At 37.2% G+C, this 22,322-nt stretch overlaps 1 protein-coding gene across 4 annotated transcripts in view; it reads right to left on the bottom strand.

Annotated features, from left to right (window-relative positions):
• PDGFD (platelet derived growth factor D) overlaps nucleotides 1-22,322 on the bottom strand; it is a 256,110-nt gene that overhangs the window by 59,290 nt on the left and 174,498 nt on the right. For all 4 annotated transcript variants that reach the window (XM_019716793.2, XM_019716792.2, XM_019716795.2 and 1 more), the window contains exon 3: nucleotides 18,692-18,872. In XM_019716793.2, the coding sequence (XP_019572352.1) occupies nucleotides 18,692-18,872 (181 nt within the window). The remainder of the gene's footprint in view (nucleotides 1-18,691; nucleotides 18,873-22,322) is intronic.

Here is a 22,322-nt window from a genome sequence, read left to right as displayed (position 1 = left end):
AGCTTCAATAACTTACACAATGTACATGTACAGAGCCCTTGTGGGGCAGCATATTGTAGACATCCTTTATATGGAAATATTGATACTACATTAGGTACAGACCATCTCAGAGTTGCGAGAACATAGAAATTGGTGAAATTATTTCTCTAAGTATCAACGGTCAGTGCAAAGTGGCTATTACAGTATATTATATGTAGAGAGGAGTAAATGATGTTTAATAAAAAGTTGTTATAACTTCTTTGGTATCATTGAATCTAGAAATGTAGCTACTTTACCTGAAATTTCAAAGGAGAAAGTTTTAGTATGAAATAGAGCAAGTGATAACAAGCTACAGAGGGAACCGTTAAGATATCTCAAAGGTGGTCATGGGGGTTTGAAAATTAATTTGGGGAACGTACAGAGAGAAAGTGGATGGGGGGAGGGGGGTTCACACAGTGGGAGGGATATAAATGATAAATGTCTAAGTTTTGCTTTGTCTTGTGCACCTGAAACTAATAAAATAAAATAAAAATAAAAATAATAAAAAAAAGATATCTCAAAGGTGCCAAAACACAGAGCACCGCAGTTTGAAACTAGGAATCAATGGTTGATCTGTGCCAGGTTGATCCATACGACGGGAATCAGATTACCAATCATGCTGTCAGCATTTTAATGTAAGATGTTGACAAACTTGTGAAAAGGTAGAGAAGAACTGACTGATCAACAGGCTGAGGAAAATGACTTATGAGACAAGATTATAAAAACTAAGTATATTGTTAATCGACAAAGGAATTAAGTACTTGATGTATACTACATATAACATTTTTCAGAGAGTGACTTAGGGGGATATGATACAAATTTCCAAGAATTTCAAATGCATCACCACAAAGGGAAAGAATTGTTTACAATGCTCCCTGGGGGCCATAACTAGAAGTCAGGGCATGAAATTGAATAACAGAAAATGTAGGCTCTGTATCTACAAAGTTTCCCCGATAGTGGTATCTATTAAATTGCAGAATGGCCTCACAATGGAAGTAGTGAAAAAACCATCCTGTATGTTATTTCACACCAGAGTGGACAAAGTATTAAAACATATACCTTTGGAAAGAAATCTACACTGCTGCTGTGATGCACAGTATAATGAATGACCCACTAGAGCTTTTTCATTTCTGCTTTTAGGAGTGTTATGTGTTTTTCACTGAGCAACTGTCTTCTATTGTGAATGTATTCATATCATAGCTTTAGTTTTATGTTTATTATTTCAATCTCTTTTTTATTTTATTTTTCTAAAAGGCCTCTAGTTTATAAATCCTTTGATTTGCCTGGACTATATTTTATGAAAATCCCATTTGTAGTTAATATCCTGAGCTCTCTATAAGAAAACTGCTCTGAGGAAAAAGCAATAAAAGCAGTTAGAATGTTAATCCATTTTACAATGCATCTTGCAATGTATACATCCAATCCCAAACCCCTAGCCTTTGAAAGCTGTGAGAGTGGAAAGTAATTTTTGTATTTTATTTATTGTCATAAATCCAATAATAGTAATCTTCTCTTTTAACCCTTCATAAATACGTAACTTTTCCATATTTTACTGAACCCCAATTCTTTTGCTTATGGGCATTTATTAATACCAATTTTTTCTTATATAACAATTTATGACCAATGGATTAAAGGCAACAGATATAAAGAAGAAATATGAGTATTTGCTACTTTTGTACATTGAAAATAGTTGTATAATGATTTATGCTAATCTTGGTTATGCAATATACATACTTACATTTCATAAAATAAAATTCTTGGATAGGTTAAGAATTTATTATAAATTTTAAACAATTGTCAAAGAAACAAAAACTTAGGACATTATCTTTGTGTATGTGATGTATGTGTTAATATTCCATCTCGAGTATAAGATTCATTTAAACCTAGCAAGGAATTCTTATACTATATAGCTGTTTCTTACTTCACAATTATTATAGCAGTAAAAGAAACCTTTTATTGTAGTATTAACCAAACCTCCAGGTACTTTGTTAATTATACCAGTTTCAGACTGCCTACTGTGGGCATTCTCATGGCATGAATATATAGCATAAAGTATGCTTACAGAGAAGCCTGAGAGAGGGTCACAGAAGTGAAGAAATGGTGAAGAGAGGTTGTGGTTTGTGCAAATTTCCCTCAGTTTTCTCTTACATTACATAATCCTTTCCCTTCCTTCCTTCTTGTTTTAGGTTCTAATAGGTCCTCTGCTATTCTCCATTTCTCTTCCAACCCCCTTCTCTAAAACACTCCAGGAAATCAGAAGGGGAACTTTGGGCAGTAAAATGTGTACAAATGGCTTAGAGTAGGTTCCTTAAGCTTAGCACTATGGACATTTTGGGCTGGATCATTCTTTCCTGGGACCGGGGATAGGGGTGGCCAATACACTGTAGAATATTGACCAGCATGCCTGGTCTCTGACCACTAGATGCCAGTAGTAACCCCGCCCAGTTATGATATCTAAACTCATTTCCAGATATTGTCCAGTATCTCAGGATGGGAGGGAGGAGAGGACACAATCACCCCTGGCTAAGAATCACTGCTATAGTGAGGTGGAAGAGGGCAGCAGGAGCCACTTGACTCACTCACCTTTTTATTCTTCCTTTTTCACATCTCCAATGTTCTATGGAGACCACAGTTACAAGAAAGCTGGCCTGGGGTTGGTTGCCAAAAACAATACTAGTCAATATCCTGACCACACAGCATCATGGAATAAGATTTTGAAGCTTAGTTTTTCTTTCTTGTGTGTGAGTGTGTGTGTGTGTGTGTGTGTGTGTGTGTGTGTGTGTGTCTGTGTGAAAACTCAACAAGAGATAGATGGGCAAATGCACAGACTCCCTGAGCGGAGGCACCCTATACCCACCCCCTTACTGAGAATCTGCTAGTGATAGGTTCATATCTAATTCTACCAGCCAATGACAGAGGTACAGAGCGATAGTGCAAATATTAATACATGTCAATACACATACACTTACAGCGAGAAAAACATTTCCTTAGAAGTCCATTATGTAGCAGCATCAATGTGGGTACACTTTCAGTACACTTCCGTTTTATGGACTACAGTATTCATAACCGCAACTTAAAGATGTTGTGTGGAGGATTCTAAAGGTTGCTTCCAGTTTTTGTCTGTCTAGCCTCAATGTACTGGCCAATATAAAAAGAAACTTTTATAAAAGCCTGGCAATAACCATTCGTTTGACCAATATACTGAGAGTGTCAACTATGTGCAAGTAGCTCTGCCTGTATTTAGGCGTACAGAAATCAGTAAGACAGGACCCATGCCCTCATGAAATTTTAGGGTTCAAACACAATTAAATGTCATATGTTATTATAGACACTTAGTAGTAGAATGTAAATGTGGTGTTTGCAGGAGGAAGTGGTTACTTCTAAGTGGGGGGCTTAGAAGAGGCCTGAACTTAAGTGGTGATAGTTGGGAAGGAGTTTTAAAAGATCAGAAATAGGTGATAATCCTGCACACCTACTATGTGCCAGCCTGTATAGCAGGACATATTATCTCTGGTCTTGACAAAGATTCTGCAACTCACCATTTGCCCTTGAGGAGAGAACTCAGGTTTGTAGAGCTGAAAGGCCTTGCTGAAGGTCCTACACTAAGTAGTAAAGTCAGGATTCGAATTCCAGAGGCTTTACAGAGCCTCTTCTAAACAAAGGATGCATAAATTCACTTGCAAAGCCTGTGAACAAGCCACAACTCTTCTTGGAAATATATTATGCTCAGTGTAGCTGGGAACAGGGTGAGAGATGGGCCGTGGTCAATGATAAGGCCAAGGAACAGGCAGACAAACCATTAAATGCTCTGTTGCCATGTTAGTGTTTGGATTTTATAGCAAATAATGGGGAGCCACTGAAGAGTTTTAGAAAAAGGAATAGCATGTTTGTTTGGATTGAAGCCTTAGGAAGATATCTGAGGCAGCTGTGGGGAAGAAGAGTTCAATGGCAATCCTACCAGCAGTGAAACAGGGAGGAAAGAGATTCTTGGGTATTGCCCAAGGAAGAGGTTACGGTAGCCATATCCAGACCAACAGAAAAACAGAGAAAAAAGGGCTCATAGGGAACGATATTAAGGAGTTAGGGAGGTAAAAAGGGAGTTGCTCAGTAATGAAGAAAAATCACAGCACTTTTCCAAATGGAAAGAGAAAAGAATCCCTACAACTCCATTCTTCATGTTTCCTTCTATTACCTGAACTGCACCAGGAAGGAACGGGAACTAAAAATGGTGGGACATTAGGGTTCTGTGAAGTGGTGCTCCTCTTTCCTGATATAGTGCCATCTCCAACAAGAATGACCACATTCTGTCCACTCCCAAGAATGACCACAGAGCACTTTTCTGCACTTCTTTCATAATTCTTGTCCCATCATAACTGATAATACAGCAGGTCTTTGAATAGCATTTCATTTAATATCCTTTCATTATAACATTCATGAGAGGTCATAGGAACGTAACTCTTGTTTATATCAATTAGCCTATGGTAAAATTGGTTTTATTATACTTCATTTCACTTAAAATCATAGAATCTATTGACTACATTAACTGAGGGCTTCCTGTGTTGTTAAGTATACTTTAAATGTTTCTTTAAAAGCTGGGCGAGTCTCCCAAATACCTCACAGTGCCAAGCATACAGTAGGTTCTTTATAATTATTTGTTGAATCAGCTTTTTCAAATCTCTCTTGGAAGTTATAGTATGAATATAGTAGATGAATCAAATAATATGTGTATTACTTTGTTCTATTTTGATTCAAATATAACAAGTGTGTCTAGAAATGAGCCTTAATGGCAATCCTTCACCTAAAAAGACAGGGAGGGACAATGACCTCTTATGTGTTTGAGGATAAAGGGATAGATTGTGTATAGTGATTTTTCTTTTCTTTAAAAATATGGTTACTGACAGCACCAGTCCAAACTAAGATGATGTAGCCGTCATTCAAACTGAAATGTGTTGAGAAACAAAGTTTATAGACATTAAAGCATTTAATTCAGTGCCATCATCATTAAGTGTCATTCTTATTGCTCACAGCTGCACAAACAGGCACTGTTAAGTGTATTTTCTCTACTTTTTTTTTTTTTTTAACAGCAAAATTGAAGGAATTATCTCTCAAGGAAAGATCGGAGCAATGGTGTCTTCGAAATGAAATCTGGTTTACTGAGAGAAGAACATGGGCAGTGCATGAGATGGTGTTTATAAGGTAAGGCAGCAGCTTTGTTTTCTTTTTTCTCCCCTGGGAACATGTTATAACATGAATACCATCTTTCAAAGTGGCCACTCAGTGTGTGTATGCCCTCTCCTAATGCCTCCACACAGAAAGAAAATCAACTAAAGGAAGATGAACACTAGAATCCTGTTTGATTTGAGAGGAGTGTGAAATGAAAAAAAGTTATTAATGAAGAGGTCTCTTTTTATGGGAAATACATATATTTACTGAGATGGAAAAATGTGAATTCAGTGATAGAAACACTTCAGCCTACAGACCTTTTAAATGGAATTAAGAAGCATGCTCAATAATTTGTTAAAATATCTCAAAACTGTGTGAGGCATTTAGATTTTTGCAAAGTGTTTTCTCATATCTTATCTCATTTAATCCTACTATGTGCTTGTTACATAGTAGGCATTTTAGAAATGTTTCACAATAGGTGTTCCAAAGCTTACTGAGTAAAAACAATTCATTCAGGAACATTAACTGAGTGACCACCACATGCCACTCTACTAAGTGATGCGGTCTGGCAACAGACACAATATAATTAAGGCTTGTCATTGTCTTTGAAGTGACACCTAAACAAGAAATGGCAACACACAGCATAAGTGCTTTAAATAGCTATGGTAAACTCAGTTCTATTGGAGAGATGAAATGAGTAGCAAACACAAAGTCGGGGATGGTATGGTCAAAAAAGGTTATGAATTCTGGGGCTCTGCTTATAAATTACAAATTCTTATCGAAGGAAATAGTTCTTAATAAGGCAGCACATCAGAATCTGCTGAAGAGCTTTTCTTAAAATAGATTTTTGCAGGTCCTTGCCCTGAGGTTCTGATTTGGTAAGTCTGGGATATATTCTGGTCACCTATGTTTACAAATATATGTATCCTTAGATGGTTCTAATGCAAAAACTTGATTGAGATTCATTTTCTTGGAACTGTAATGCTTCATGCTATCTAAATTATACGCTATGATTTAAGCCTGAAATGCCTTTGGCTGATTTTCTTCCTTTTAGATTTAGGATTTATCGCGTTTAAATGCAAATAACTTGAGATGGGTAAGGCTTTAAACTGTTATCAGTCAGTGACTCATTTAGTTCCCTCTGCTTGGATTAAATGATTCCCCTCCTTGGGTCAGCTACTGCTTCCTCTGAGAATCATTTCTTGACCATCGTCTCTTTACCTCAGACACAATTACTTTCTCTGCTCCCTTCCCACAACCTCTCAGCTTGTATTTCAGTTACTGCTTATCACATCATGTCTGCTTAAATTTACTGTCTTAAGGGCAGGTTTCCTGTCTTATTTGTATTCCCAGGACCTAGCTTGGAACCTGACAGAGAGGTGGAGATCCACAAAAATCTCTGTAGAATAAATGAGTGACCAAATTAGAGAATTAATTTACAGCCTCGTCTACATGAAAGATGTGCTAGTCATTTTGACTTGTGAGGAAAGAACATTTGGGCAGAGGTGGGGTTGAAGGGGTGGGTCAGGATTGCAGATGATTCCAAGAGGAAACTGGGGACACAAAAAAATGTAGATCTGCTTTGCTGTTCTGCCTACAACTGGCCTTAGAAATAACAATTTTATTTTCATATTGATACATAGCATATACTTTTACTACACAAGAGAAACTTACAAACGGCACAGAATAGAATCATTTACAGTTGTTTATTCTAATAGCACCATTAAGTCAAAATTATAGTCTGAAATTATAATTTAGAGCTCTGCCTTTATAACTGTGATTTTTCTTCAGAAATGGTTGCTTGGTTAGTTTAATCATACTTATATATACTTTTTTAACAATTGAAAAAAAGCCTTTATTATCTAGGCTGTCCATGACTAAATGAAACACTTTTCTGATATAGAGATATTCATTGTAAAGATTAACATACAATGAGGGCTAGTGTCGTTTTCTCCTTGTAACAATAGCTGGTTTTAGCATTTTAGGAGAAAAAATGCTAGTACATCTAGTACATCACATTGAGTACTTGTGGCTTTGAATAAACATACACTTCCAGAGACCTGGCTTGTCTTTGAGTCAAAGGAATATTTGAAAGGCTGCTTGCACAGTGTTTTGTAGAATTACATGAGGAATGAATATCTTTCTATAGTAGTGACATCAAGGAACTTTTCAAATCCCAACATACTACCAAAATTACAATCTTCATATTACAAATATATGCCAAGATATTTTCATGAACAGTTCCAAAGGAATGAAGGGAGGGTATATCTAACACAGCACAGATAAATAGAAGAAGAATGTTTGGCTTCCTGTCCACTGAAAACTGCCTCAGGGTGTGGGTTTCCAGCCAGGAACTAGAATCGACTACAGAACTGCTCCTAAGTCTGACCATACTCTTAGTCCAAGGATCTCCCCATCATTCATCTGGTTCCAACATGCTGTAGGTTGAAATCTAATATATTGCAACCTAATCCCCACTGTGATAATTTAGGAGGTGGGGCTGTTGGGAGGTGATTAGGTCATGAGGGCAGGAGCTCTCATGAGTGGGATTAGTGCCCTTATAAAAAAGGCCCCAGAGAGCTCCCTCTCACCTTCTGCAATGTGAAGTTATAGCAAAAATAAAGCCATCTATGAACTAGGAAGCAGGCTCTCATCCAACACTGAATGCCTTGAAGTTGAATTTCCCAGCTTCCAAAACTGTAAGAAATAAATTTCTGTTGTTTATAAGGCACCCAGACTGTGGTATTCTGTTATAGCAGCATAGATGGACTACGGTGCAGGACCTCTTAAAGGACCTAGGACATAACTAATCTGATTCTAACCCTCCAAAGACATTTTAATGGGAACAGTAATAATAGTCAGTCCATCTCTTTTACAAAATGTATATCAAACCTATATATTTAAATGTAATCCTCAAGCAGCCTTATGATGCAAGTAGGTCCCTCCCATTTTACAACAGGAGAACCAGTAGCTTGGACAACTTAAATGATGTATCGTAGGTCTCATAGATAATACACAGATTTGAACTTGAGTGTTTCTGACTCACATACCCAGTAGAGAAAACCTCCCCCGCCAAAAAGTAAAAAAATCAAACAAATGGCTCTAAAGAATCTTAAAACCTGGAAAACAATGACCCCAAGTTGTGATGAACTATCAGAATCCCAAAGATATTTTTACAATTATCAAGAAGCTCTGAGTTTGAAAGGCTGCCAACATTCTTCGCAAGGAAGGGCAGCTCAGCAGCTGCCTCCCCAGAGGACCCAAACTATGTCTTCTACGATACAGGCTGATATAAGTGAGAACTACTGAGGTCAGGCTGCTACTGATGTGATTATATGCTCCTTAAGATTAAAACATACAGATTTAGAACCAGAATGCCTGGTTCTATCCCACAGTCCCCTGAAATTTGACATCTACAATGGCCCTCATACCTCATTCTCACCCCGAAGGCAACCTCACTCCCAGCCCCTCCAATGGCCAGTGATCCTGGAGCAAAGCAGCTAAGATCCATTGGTATGTAGGTATGGCTGCAACATTAGAGTGAGAGGGACCCTACAAGTCCTTCAGGTCCTAAGTCTGAAACAACATGGCCGATGATCCGTTAGTATATCTTCTCTTTATATATCATTGGGTATTACGTTTCTTCTTTTTCACTACAAACTATCAGATGCATCATAGGAACATAACGGATATTTGTTGGTTTAGCTTAAACATTTTGAGACCTACCTGGTACAATGCACTGTGATAGACCTTGCAGGAATAAGCCACTCTCTTCCCTTAAGGAGCTTTATCTCTAATAGAGACATTGACACATGCACATATAGATTTAAATGGTTTAAAAAAGACTGGAAAGAAAGGTGCCAAAGTGTTCACAGTGGCTGTATTTTGAGTGATGGAAACTATGGGTATTTTCTGTTTCTCTTGTTTTTTTTTTAACTTATTTATGTATTTTCAAAAATATCTGGCATATGTGCACATTATTTAAAACAAAACAAACAAACAAACAAACAAACAAACAAACAAACAAAAACATGGTGCTGATAAAGAGTAGCAATCTGGATGCCTGATGGAGAGAAAGAATATATGTGGTTGAGGAACTAAAGACTAGTATCTTTGACATGAATATGTCTTTGACAGATAAAGGATTGGATTCTTGAGGAAATATACATGAATTCCCAGAGATTAGAGGTGGAAAATCATGAGGTAGTTGGGCCATCAGGGAATAATGCTGTTTGTCTACACCAAATAATATGCATAGAGAGAAGGGAGAATTGAAGGTTGGGATCAGAACATGAAAGGCTCTTAGTATCAGAGTGAGATGCGTGGTCATTATTCCATGGGAAACTGGAAGTCATTCATAAGTTTTCAACTAGAAAGTGATTCATCACAGCCTTACTTTAGCTGGCAACCATGTGCAAGACAGATTGAAAGACAGGAGGTAGAGAGGAGGTAGAGAGACCAATCAGGAAGTGATTAGCAAGGCGCAGCCAAGAAGAAACGATTACATGCTTATTTATTCATGTATCTCTTTTTCAGAGGTGGCTCCATGCCTTTTCAATCTCTCTTATTTATTTATTTATTTAGCCTGTCTGGTTTTGATTTTCAATTGCAAAATAAGGGAAGCGTCATTTTGCAGCTCAATATTCTCACAGGTGAAAGAAGCAATGTTGAGTAGAGGTCAGCCTTAATCTGTCACATTCCCACTGATAAAGGGAACATGGAGGACACTTATTTTCAAGGCTAGATGAGCCCTGTCTTTATGATTGATTTCTGATTCCCTTGTTCACCTAAGAGAGGAGACTGGAGTTTCTCCAAAGTTCCAGGGATCTTCTATTTCTCAGTCAGAATAGCTGATCCTTAGAGAGATGGAGCAGGCCAGCTAGCTCTCCTTAGAACCAGAGGTGGGTAGGATTAAGTTCCCAAGGACCTTAACTATCAAGGTTAACTGATTGAAAAACAAAGGCATACAAATAACTCTGTGTTTGGATGCTTTAGAAGAACATAAACCTTTGTTCTTTGTTCGCTTGTCTATAGGAGGTAACCGTACTTTCCATATTTCTGCCTCAGCCTACAGATATGGAGGCATCAAAAACCATTTTTGGTCTCTCATCACGCATTTCTTCCCTTCATCACTTCTTCCATTCTCTCTCCCTTCCTCCACCCCCACCCCATTTCCGCATTTTTCCCTTGTGCTGCCTGCTTCTGACTCCACCTATTGGGAAGTGTCTCGACTGCCCTCCACTTCCTGGGTCCACATGTTAAGCATAGCTAGGCTTGGAGTCAGCTGTCGTCATTGGCTCTCCTGCCTCTTTGTGATTATTTGTGATCAGACCTGTAACCTCCCATGCAGCGAGAAGGTGTGTAAATGTACCCCCAGTCTCTTTTACAAACCTCAGACCCCTCAAAATAATCCTGGGGTCTGAATTTGCATTACATTAGTGGTACACCCCACTTTGGCTTTTGGTCCTAGCCAGGTTCTCTAGGTCAGTTTCACAATACAGTCCTGAGCTTTGGCATTTCTTGGATCACTATTAATAAAGCTACTACTTTGATGATCTTTTGGCTTCTTGTATCCTTTTCTACTGGCAAAAATAAAGGATATCAATTGGTTAGTACCCTTAACCTGCAACACTTTGAATTAAGTCATCATGATATTCTGAAATGCCTTGCTTTTCTTGATTTTGTGCCTTGATTTAGGTAACACCCTCTTCCCAGGGTGCTCTTCCTTCCCTGACTCAGTCCAACGAAGGGTAGTGAAATATGCACCCCAAAATATGCCACTTTAGAACAGGATTATTTTGAACTGAAGGCAATTGAGAAGAAGCAGATATAGCAAAAGCTCTCTGCCCTTCCCTGAACTGCCTAGAAGTACACACATATGTAAAGATGTCACCCCTCCCCTCTCTAGTAGGAAGGACAGAAGTTAATCACCAGACAACTCTAAACCCTTCTCAGCCTGGAGAGGCACCAGAGGAATCTAAGTAACAAACTTTACTAACTAATCCTTAGCTTTTATGAGTTCCCCCATATATATATTTACCTTCCCAGAATTTGCTGCCCTAAAAACTCAAAGTCTTTTTCCTTTGTCTTGTCACTTCTCTAAAAATGTATTGTTCTTCTTTTAAGATGTTATATAACCCAAATTCTAACCAGTGCTTTGAGGCACTCATAACTGAGTGCTCCCAGGTGTATGGATGATGCAGGCGTTAATAAATTTCTGTTTGCTTTTGCCTTGTAAATCTGTCTTTTGTCAGTCTAATTTGCAGAGTCCCAGACAGACAACCTAAGGGGGTAAAGGAAAAAATATATTTTTTTCTTCCCTTAAACCAGCAATCCCCATATTTGTGAGGCTAAATGTCCTTTGTTGTGTGCACACATATTTTATCACTGCAATTCATAGCATTTTATAATTGTTTGCCTTTTCCCCTCACAAAACTATCATTTTCTTCTTATTATCCACAGTGAGTTCTCAGAAATATCTGAATTTATGAGTGAACATTATTAGGTATAGATGTATTTTATTGAGGTTCACATCTTCATAGCTTTTTAAGAAAGAAACATCGCTCTGTTTCAGGGATATCTTTAGTATGCAAGCCATTTTCTAATGTAGGTAAATAGCTTTTTCCTTCATTTTTTCATTTTCTTGATCTACCAAAATATTAATACATCAAAGAGCACAGTTATAGAAAAAAAGTTATATGTATATAAAGAGGCACAGTTATTTAAAATCACTACATCTTCCTGATTTTCAAGGATAAAAGTTTACTTATAGCATGTCCGTATAATTAGATACTAGATAAACAGGATACTGGACTGTCCAAGTGTCATTAAACAGCATCTCTCTCAAAGCTGGTAATGTGTTTACTTAGCGCGTGGGGAGTCATCTGTTCATATGATTAGCACATAGGGTTTATGAGGAAAATTAATTACAGTAGTAAGGTATTATTTCAAACACATGCTTGTGTTGGAAAGGACGAGTCAACATGGCAGGGGACAGTCCAAAAGTCAGATAACACACAGAGTCAGTATGTGTGGGGTTCTTAACTGCATCTAAGGATTCAAGACATCATAAATGAGATTCAGGGGGCTCCCTGAAATTTTGCATATATTTTAAATATATCATTTTTCTTTGGAGAGGGTCCACAGCTTTTATATCTCATGGATAACCTGTAAGTGTTAGCTCTGTGACCACGGACAAACTCATAACCTCTCTGGGTTCACTGTCTCATTTGTAAAGTTAGCTAACCTGTGTTCATTGCCTCATTTGTAAAATAAGAGGGTTGGCCTTGGCACTACATCTCTAAGATGTTGCAGCTCTAAATTCCATATAATTTTTAAAAACCAATCTGTATACAATGCATAATTCAGTAGCAGCAGATTATTTATGATATGCCAGACACTGCATTAAATACTTCACATACATTGCCTCACACATCTAATCTTCATAGTACCCTACAGGGTGAGATACTATATTTTTTATTATTTTTATTTTATAATATATTTGTCGTCATCATCATCATCATCATCATCATCATCATCAGGACTGTGCCTACCAAATTATAAGTTCTATGATGGCAGGAACCTTGCCTGTTTTGTTCACTATTCTATATCCAGTATTTATTATAATGTATGGAACACATGGGCACTCAATAAAAAGTCTGTTGAATAATGCATTGAAACAAATGCCTAACTAGCAAAAATGCTGAATTAGACAGGGCCAAATAGACAAGACTTGCTATCATAGGATTTCATTCCACCTCATTTTTTTGTCTCCTTCTACTTCCTTAATCCTTTTTTTACCTACCTCTTCCTCTTCTGTTCCCCAACCCGACCTGCTGCAACTTCCTCTTTCTTCTCCTAACCCACTACCATTTGCTTCTAGACCTAGCCCTACCTGTTGTCAAATTATCCTTTGATCCTCCAGGACTATATTACATTTTGCTCATAACTGTCTCATGAACTCTATTAAAGTTCTCATTATGTATTCAGGTTTTAGGAAAGCAATATGTTAAAAATAACTGATTCACTACACCTTGCCAACAAGACTCCTAGTTCATCAAAATGGTTTCCGGAATTGATGAAATTTGAGAACATTTGTAAAATCTAAGTAAGAACACTTATCTACCCTTGCCTATAAAATGCTGCAACAATGAGACTCTCTTTTTAAGAATGTGTGCTTCAACCAATACCCATTGAAGAGCCTAGGTTTGCCAACTTGGCAGCCTACTGTAACAACATTTACTTAGTGATTTTTGAGCATGGTTTTGCCTCTTTTGCTCTGTTCTCCTCATGTCTGACCCTGACCATGTCCTTGGTTTTCTTTCTTTTCCACACTTTTTTTTGATATCTTATTGATACTTTCTCAGTAGCTGGCCCTCTGGTTTTCACTACCTGTCTCAGTCAGTATTGAAGGACTTGTGAGATAACCAAACTAGGCATGCGCTGAGAAGAGGATAAGAAATCTCCTTTCTCACTCTTGACTGAGCCAGGACATAGGAACTGTTCTACTTCCCTTTCCTACATTTGCTTTATTCTAGCAGCCTAAATCCCAAGACACCAAAAGACATCCTCAAAGGAATGATATCTATTATGTATGCTGTTCTTTCAGCTTTAAAATATTCTTCTCTCATAGCTTCACATGGGTGCCGCTTTCAATTCTTTCAGGTCTCAACTCAAATTTTACATGCACATATCTTCCTTTACTCCCTAGCTGGAGTGAGCCCCTTCCCAGACACCCTTCTCTTTTATCTTCTTTCTAACTCTTATTAAACATCAAGTCATTTGTTTGTATAAAAATACTTACTTCCCTATATACTTAGTGTTTATCATCTCTTTCCTCCCACTACTGTGTGAAATCCTGAGGGCAGAAAGTCTGTCTTTCTCTCATATCTCTCGGATCCCTGGATTGTGGCTGTTCTGGCCCACAGTAGGCACTTAATAATAAATACTGCAGCTCTTATAACTCCCCAAAACTCCAGTCGGATGCATTTGGGAGGAAGAAACTGAGGTAAACAGATTCTTCTGGGAGGATCCGCACCCTGACCTTGACTGTCCTTGGCTCTAACTCAGTCCTGGCTGAAGTGGCTAGAACATCAGTGGATGTTCAGAATGTTCAACAAGTTTGATCTGACTATGCAAATAAAGACGGAATGGTCACACACTTCACAGAGAAAGTGAATATGGTCCTCTTTACTCTAAAGCTTTTCTTTGAAAATTCAGTTTAGGGGAATAAATTACTCACCATTATTTTGTTTTTGATGATTTTGTTTCACCAACTGGTAAATTTTAGGGGAGCAAAATTAGAATCTGCAAAAGTTATAATTAGATACTATCTTATTCAACTCCTTGGTTCTAGTCCTCCTTTTTCTTCCCCATCTTATTCTATTTTACATAATTATTCATAACTCAAAACCATGATTCATGTAACATTTTAATCTCAATGGAAATCTTAACTGTACCGCTTGATGTTAATTCAAACTGCAGAGATACACAGTTAAGTAACTGGTCTGATAAAATTGTTTCTTTTTTATTTTACAAAGTATTTATAATGGATATTAGCAAATTTAAATTTGCTAATTGGTAAAAAGCAAGAAAGTTTTTGAGTAAGTTTTAAATGTTTTAATTTATTTTTGAATAAAAAATGTACCCTCCATTGAACACACACACACACACACACACACACACACACACACAGAGTTTTTTATGTCTGCTACAATGTACAATAAAATGTTTCGACCTTGGATGAAGGAAGTGAATTATGGTCAGAGGTGTCTGTACCTGTGCACACATTGACGACTGGATTTTTTTGTATAACACTGGCAAGTTCACTTGTCACCTGACATGTTAATAATAATACCAGTGATAATAACAATAAGAGCAGCAGATATTTTAGTAATTAAAAAGTTGTCCAGGCAGAGTGTTCTACAGAAGTTATCTAATGTAATCCCCACATCTGCTTAATATCAGGCGATATTATCACCATTTTACAGATGAAAAAACTGAACCCTTAGCCAGTAAGCAGCAGAGCTAAAATTCATACCCACGCTTTTCACTTCCATGTGCACCATCCACTGGAGCCTCATAATTGGACATTTTCCCAATAATCTACTTCATGGTCTTCAAGAAAACACCCTTCATTCATTCCTTAATAAACAGGATTTGAGGTGGGAGAAGCTAATTTATTTAGACAATCACATCTTGCTAACAAGTGTTTGATAATATTATCCATTCTGCTTAATTTTGCCCTCTGAAAGTATCTGTTCTCCTCAATGAAGTGAAATTAGGAAAGAAGGCTGAGCAGGTGAGCAAGAAAATGAAATTAGGCAAGTCTTATTATAGATCGTATAATTCAACAAATGTACTATCTAGACATGTATAAGGCACTCTATAAAATATGCACAGGAAAGAGATACTTGTGCTATCCTCAAATAATTCATTACCATTTATCTGGGAGAGACAGATATATACACAATTAATGAAGGTAAAGATAGGATTATTATCACCATTATTTATTGAGTATTTTTGTTAGATCTTAGGTGCTGTGCTCAGTATTTGTGATCATTTTAAAATCTCACACCAACTCCAATTATTACCCCCATTTTATAGATGTAAAAGCAAAGGGTAAGGGACTTATTCCATATCACAACATTAATAACTGGGGAAACCTCATTCAATCCAAAACAAGTTTATGGCAAATGCTGGTCCCAGGTGGCTGCAATGCCTCGCCCTAGAGGAGACTGTGATAGGTGATGTAAAAAAGGCAGAGAGTGAATTCCAAGCACATCAAACAAAATTGCAATATAAGGCTCATTCTCAAACAAAAATAAGTGACCTTGATGTTATCTATTAGTCTCCTATACTTTGCTGGACTGAAAAATCAACTAATTCTATTTTACATAATTACGCTGGACTTGGTAATCCAAAAATGTTATAAGCATGGACCATGTAGATTTGATTTGAGTGCAGGAGGCTCTTGTGGTCCTGGACACCTATTACAGCTGAGGGGAAGTCCTTGTACACTGGAGAGTCACTGAGGTAAGAAGAGAAGTTCCACGGGAGGCACTGATGTAGAAAGGTAGAGATGAGAGGGAAGAGGTCTTGAGCTATCCAAATAGCTACCTGCCTTTTTCCAAGAGCACTTCAACTTCTCAAAAGCTATTACTGGTATAAGCCTCAAATTTCCCTAGCATCTCCTTGAAGCGGGGATTGCAAAACAGCTGGCTCCAACCCCAAGAGGTTTTGTGGGCCTGTATAACATTTTACAAATCATGATTTACATGAACTTAAAGAAGGCTTGCTATTTCTAATCTCATTTTCTACCTGTTAATTTATACCTGGCCCACTTTGAGTTTTAAGCCCAGTCTCTGTAGCATTTGAGTTTATAAACTCTGCTTTAAAGTCTTTCCAAGTAAAATTTAAACATGAATAAAATGATCTCCCCAATACATTGGTCAAGCCATAGTGAACTGCTATCTCCATCGAGCATGTATCAAATGGAAGAATTTTATCAAAAACCCACACAGATCTGGAGTCTAGACACACCTGAAGGTTAAGCTCATTCTACATCTTGGAATTCAGCCACCAAAGCACTTTGGCCCTAATTGATCATATTTAGCGCCAGATGCCTGTTAGGAAAGAGAGCCTGGAGCTATTCTCAATGAATGCAGACCAAGAGGCCAGTAGGGGAGACACAAAAAATGCTATAACTATCATTTCTAAGAAACACAATTGAATATACTGGTGGAGGTGAATGAGTGAGTGGAGTGAGGCCAAAGAGTTTACATCCAAACTGCAGAGGCTGCCCAGCCTTCCACTTAACACTGGGTAGGAAATGAATGCAAAACACTTAAAACAGGAATACATCCTTCCCTACATCCATGCCTGTACTGCCTTTTCTACAAAAATAAATTATTTTGTCTTAAAGACATTGTATCAGAGGGTGTTTCTAACTGACTTATGGACCATTCAATTTAACCATAACAAAAGCTTCACAAAAAGTATATGTATTTGCACTAATAGCACTTCATGTTTTAAGGGGAAAATAAGGCCCTTCATTAAACCTATCCATCACCATTCCAACATGCCAAGCCTGCTTTGCCCATCAACAATTGAGAACAGATGCATCATTAAACACACTAAAAGGCAAAGAAATGTAGAAAGCACAGGTTCACACTTCAATTTTAATGCTGAGCAGCACTACATGAGTTTGCAATAATGTAAATCATGCTTGATGGATTATTTTCAAATTAAAACTGGAACCAGTGTCTCCACATGCTATTTTTTCATTTATAATGTTCTGATGTAGAATTAATTTAGTGTTTAATGATTCCCAATAATGCAAAACAAAACAAACAAACAAAAACATTTGTTTTAAAAAAGCAAGATTTGTTCCTATTTTAAATTTAACTTGTAAGAGGAAAAAACACACAAATAGATTGCATTTACAGTACTGAGTTCCAATTTTGGCATCTGCACTTTGGAAAGGGAGAGAAACAAACTGAATGAGAGTGAAAAATGTTGCTGGGAGAACAAAAGACAATAAGCTTTGCACAGTCGAAAGATTCAGGAATATTTAAGATAATGTATAGGCAAAATTATCCCATTGTATCCCTGGGCTTAAACTACAGCACCCAGTACTTCTGTCTTATTACTCATTTTTCTCATTTGTTACTGCTTTCTGATTATTCATCATCTCTATCAGACTATATGCTCCAAGAGGTCAAGAATCCTGTCTGTCTTATTTACCTTTGTATCTACTACACCAATGAGAGTGTCTGACAATGAGCAGGAACTTTATATTGTTTTATTAATGATTCACTGACTATAGAAGTGACCGAGATTTCTTGTGGCCCAATAAGTAGAATTAACTACAATGTCAATTTTGGCTCAAAAAGAGGTAGAACATTTTCTATCAGTCATAACCATTTAACATAAGAAGTGGGTGCTGAGGCGTTTAAGTAGAGGTGATGCCACAATTAAGCATGTGTGTAGTAAATAAGAATATAAGTCTTTGGTCCTGACTTATTCCTTATGGTCTTTAAGATGCTTGCTACTCCTGAGGTTCTATGATTGTAACGTAGACCCTTCCCAAATTTGAATGATAGTTAAAATCATTGGACTCATTTCTGTGACTGGAATTATACAGGCAACTTTTTGAACCAAAGAGGTTCAACTCTCACATACTTTTTTCTTAGCTATACATTTATCTTGCTTCAGTTGAATCAAAGATAATATGGTATCTGCTTTATTATACTATTAATATTTTATTTTTCTATGTTCTATGCATTCCTTCAAAATATATGGGCCCAAAAGTTGACTTTATAGATCCAAAATGGTATCCCTTAACTAAAGAAGGCTTTATCATTTTAGCCACAGGTAGGAACAAAGTATACCGAAGGGGATTAATAAAGTTCATTCATTCTCATACCACTGTATTTAATCACAGAAAATGATCTCTATACTTCATGAAACTAGTATCTTCTTTTAATCATAGGGTGGTTAAGTTACTTACCACAAAAGAATAATAAATCTTGAATCCAGGTTTGGCCACAAAGTAGTCATCAGACTTGAATGTTATTTTAATTTGATTTGTTCTTGATGTTATCCTTGGAGGAACTTCCTTGTATCCGCACCATCGTCCTCTAATAATGGTACTGGTTTCAGATATATCTTCAACTTCCACAAAATCATACCTAGCATCAATTTGACATAAACAAATTTTGCTTAGACTTTGAAATTCATACTTTCACTGAGGAATTAAGACTAACATACATGATTTCTTATGATCTACCAAATGAAATGAAAATTATAACCTACAGACATTTTAAAAGAAAAGCTAGCTTTCAGATTAGGTTTTCCAAATTCAAAGTTCAAACATCTATTCTATAAGAACCCTTACACACAATGAGCCATGACTGTTCCCAAATCATCACTAATCAAAACAGGCTACTTTCTGAGCCTCTAGTTTATCTATAAGGCTTTCCTGGAAAACCTAATAACTATAATCTACCATATTTTAGGAGATGTAGCTCTAATTATATGTACAAATGTTTACTATATAAAATTTTTCAAACAAATTTCCACTTTGACTTAATTACCACATTCAGTACTTTCTTAAAAAAATGATGTGTATCTATATAGAATATAGAATCAGCACTTTCATTATACAAAATAAATGGTAAAATAAAATAAATTGCTAACTTATCTTTTTGGAAACTGTCTTTTGGAAGGATAATATCACTTCCAAATAAAATATGACTTTTGGCATAATGAACAGCATATGACTTGGGGAGGGATGTGTGCTAATCAATACTGAAAATATCTGGTCTGGTTAAACCAGGGTATGAATGAACTAAAGACCAAAGGTTCACCTTTGGCGTTGGTCAGAGAAACACAGAATGCCAGGATTAAAGAAGACAGGAAAGACCTCTTTAGATATTCTAGCGGGGGTGCCAAAAAATGTATACACATTTTAAGAGATGTTATCTATGTTTTACTTTTTGAAGTTGAATTGAATTACAGTACCAGTGTGTAGTATGATGTTTGCTCAAAAAATGGCATTAATCAAATGAATGCTAGCATCACCATGCAACAGGCATGACAGTCAGAGAAAAAGGCGGAAGCATAGTTGCCGTTCAAGGAGCACAAGACCATTTTGAAGTGGTATTAGAAATTCAAGAACGTTGTGGCAGTGACAGTGACAATGGAGGCGTAAGTATGCCACAGAACCTCCAACATGCCTAATAGTTGCATGCATTTGTGACTGATTAAGTTTGAGACGCAGGGTGCTGTGTATTATGTGCACAAGGGAAGATTCAGGAGGCCTTGCATAGCAAAGAGATGCTTCTTCTGCTATAGTGTTGGGACAGTTTACACGCTCACCACAGAAGTCTACCAAATAATGTTCGCTGTAATCAGAGTGTCTGGACACTGCTGGTAACCACTTTGAGCCACTCTTGTAATTGCAGAAGTCAACATGACTTGTACGTATTTATCTTTTGTTATCTGTATATATTGAGTATTACAATTTTAATAGGTGTTTTTCCTTTCTTAAAATGTGTATACATTTTTTTTGGCACCCTCTGTATATGACCATTGGATCCTTGAAGTCCATCCATACCATCCCACCTTTCCATTACATAGTAGGACACCTTCAATGACAAAGTCAACATCTAGGGACCATTTACTCTATTTTCAGACACCTAAGATCTTGAGACGTTCTACATGATGAGCTGAACTATCTGCCTTTCAGGTCTGGGCAGCAGTGTCTCACTTTTCCACTCTACCTCTCCCCAATGACCTCAGATGCTAAAGTCACAATGCAAATGATGAGCATTCAACTTGAACAGTGACCATAGTCTCACATCCATTTTATATTTTTCTGTCACAATTGTCAAAAGTAATCAGCATGAGAAATGTCACATCGGAATATGAAGAAAATCCAATATGGCTTTACTTGTGCTACCCAGGCACCTTAGAGCTCTTACTGGATTGGGCACAGTAATCTAAGGAGTAGGTGAACAAAATTTTGACTAAATTTTAACAGTGATTTATGTGGTCCTTTTGTCCTTTGCCTCAGTTTCCTTATGAGCAGAATAAACAGGTTTATACAATTTAACTAGCTGGATATCTCTTGGGTGCTGTGTAAATTAATTACTTAATGTTTATATGGTGCTTGGAAGTTAAAAAGTACTAACAAAGAATCATTACTGAAACAATAAAATATTGCAATGTAAACATCAAGGAGGCTTTGGAACAGATGGTAGGAAATCAGCTGCATTTTATTTTATACACAATGTGTGTAAATTATATTTACCGCACAAAGCAGGAGTATACTTAAAACTGTTAATAACACAAGAGGTAATTTTTGTTTTTTAAAATCACAACATCAGTGTCAATTTTCCTCTGGATCTGATGTCAAGAGAGCACTGCTGTGTTTCTTAGGGAGAGTTCTGAGGTAATTCTCTGATCTGAATCTTTCTCTTTTTCTTTCCCCCTCGCCACCCCTTACTCCTCTTCCTCCTTGCATCAATTTTGAGAAACAACTAGATTTTCTGTAGGGCTGGAAAAAATCAAACAAGCCCATCCTAACTTCCTTCTCTATTTTCAAGGCTAGCATGCCGGAAGGGCTCACTCACTACCAGAATCAAATTCCCTGTTCAGTAGTGGAGGCCTGTCTTCCCTTCCACGTCAGCAATTTTAACAATCTTTTAATAGTGTTGTGTTTTGTTTTCTTTCACTATCTCTTTTTTCCTTTTTCCAGAATACAAAATGAGTTCTCCCTTTCAAGTTGAAAAGACACAAGATCTACCCGTTTATTATCTTTATAAATACTGACTGGCTCTTCCTCCACTATTCATCTGTTTTCTGGCATACATTACTCTCAATGGTTCGAGGAAGTAATAGTCACTGCTACTATTCTTGAAAAAATAGCAACATAATACAAGCTGTCAGCATAATAAACATGCAACAAAGGATGACTAAATTTGAGGCATCCTCTTTTTATTACCGTTTCCCCGAAAATAAGACTGGGTCTTATATTAATTTTTGCTCCAAAAAATAAATACATTAGGGCGTATTTTCAGGGGATGTCTTATTTTTTCATGTACAACGATCTACGGTTATTCAAATACAGTCATGTCATCTTCTTCTGGAACATCATCATAATGTACTAAATGCGTCCGTCCGGCTGACGATCTTAACTGGGGCTTATTTTCGGGGTAGGTCTTATTTTCAGGGAAATGCAGTATTCAAAGGAAAATAAACCTGCTGGAGGGGTTTAACAGTTCAGTAGTTCACTAGCAATGCAGAACAAGTGTGTGTGGCTAAGTACTAGAAAGGAAAAAGAAAATCCTCCCTAAGTCTTATGCATGCTAATCAAGTGACTAAGATGCTGTGAGCAGACACTTCAAAGAACAACAGCCAGGGCTTTCTCAGATGAATATGCTAGAAAGGAAGATTATCAAGCATGGTTTTCCTCTAATGCTGACTCAGGAACCACAGGAAACAGACCATCTGAGGAGCACACAGACCCTGGAGTTGCTTTCTCTTCCTTCTTACACGTACCTGAGGCCTTAAAACTATGATTTCAGGGGAAGGCCCTGAAATGGCCAGTTCTTGCTTTCACCCTCTCCCAGCATTGG

Source organism: Rhinolophus sinicus, linkage group LG06 (assembly GCF_036562045.2).
Source record: "Rhinolophus sinicus isolate RSC01 linkage group LG06, ASM3656204v1, whole genome shotgun sequence".
NCBI lineage: Eukaryota > Metazoa > Chordata > Mammalia > Chiroptera > Rhinolophidae > Rhinolophus > Rhinolophus sinicus.
This window is presented reverse-complemented; position numbering and strand designations above follow the sequence as displayed.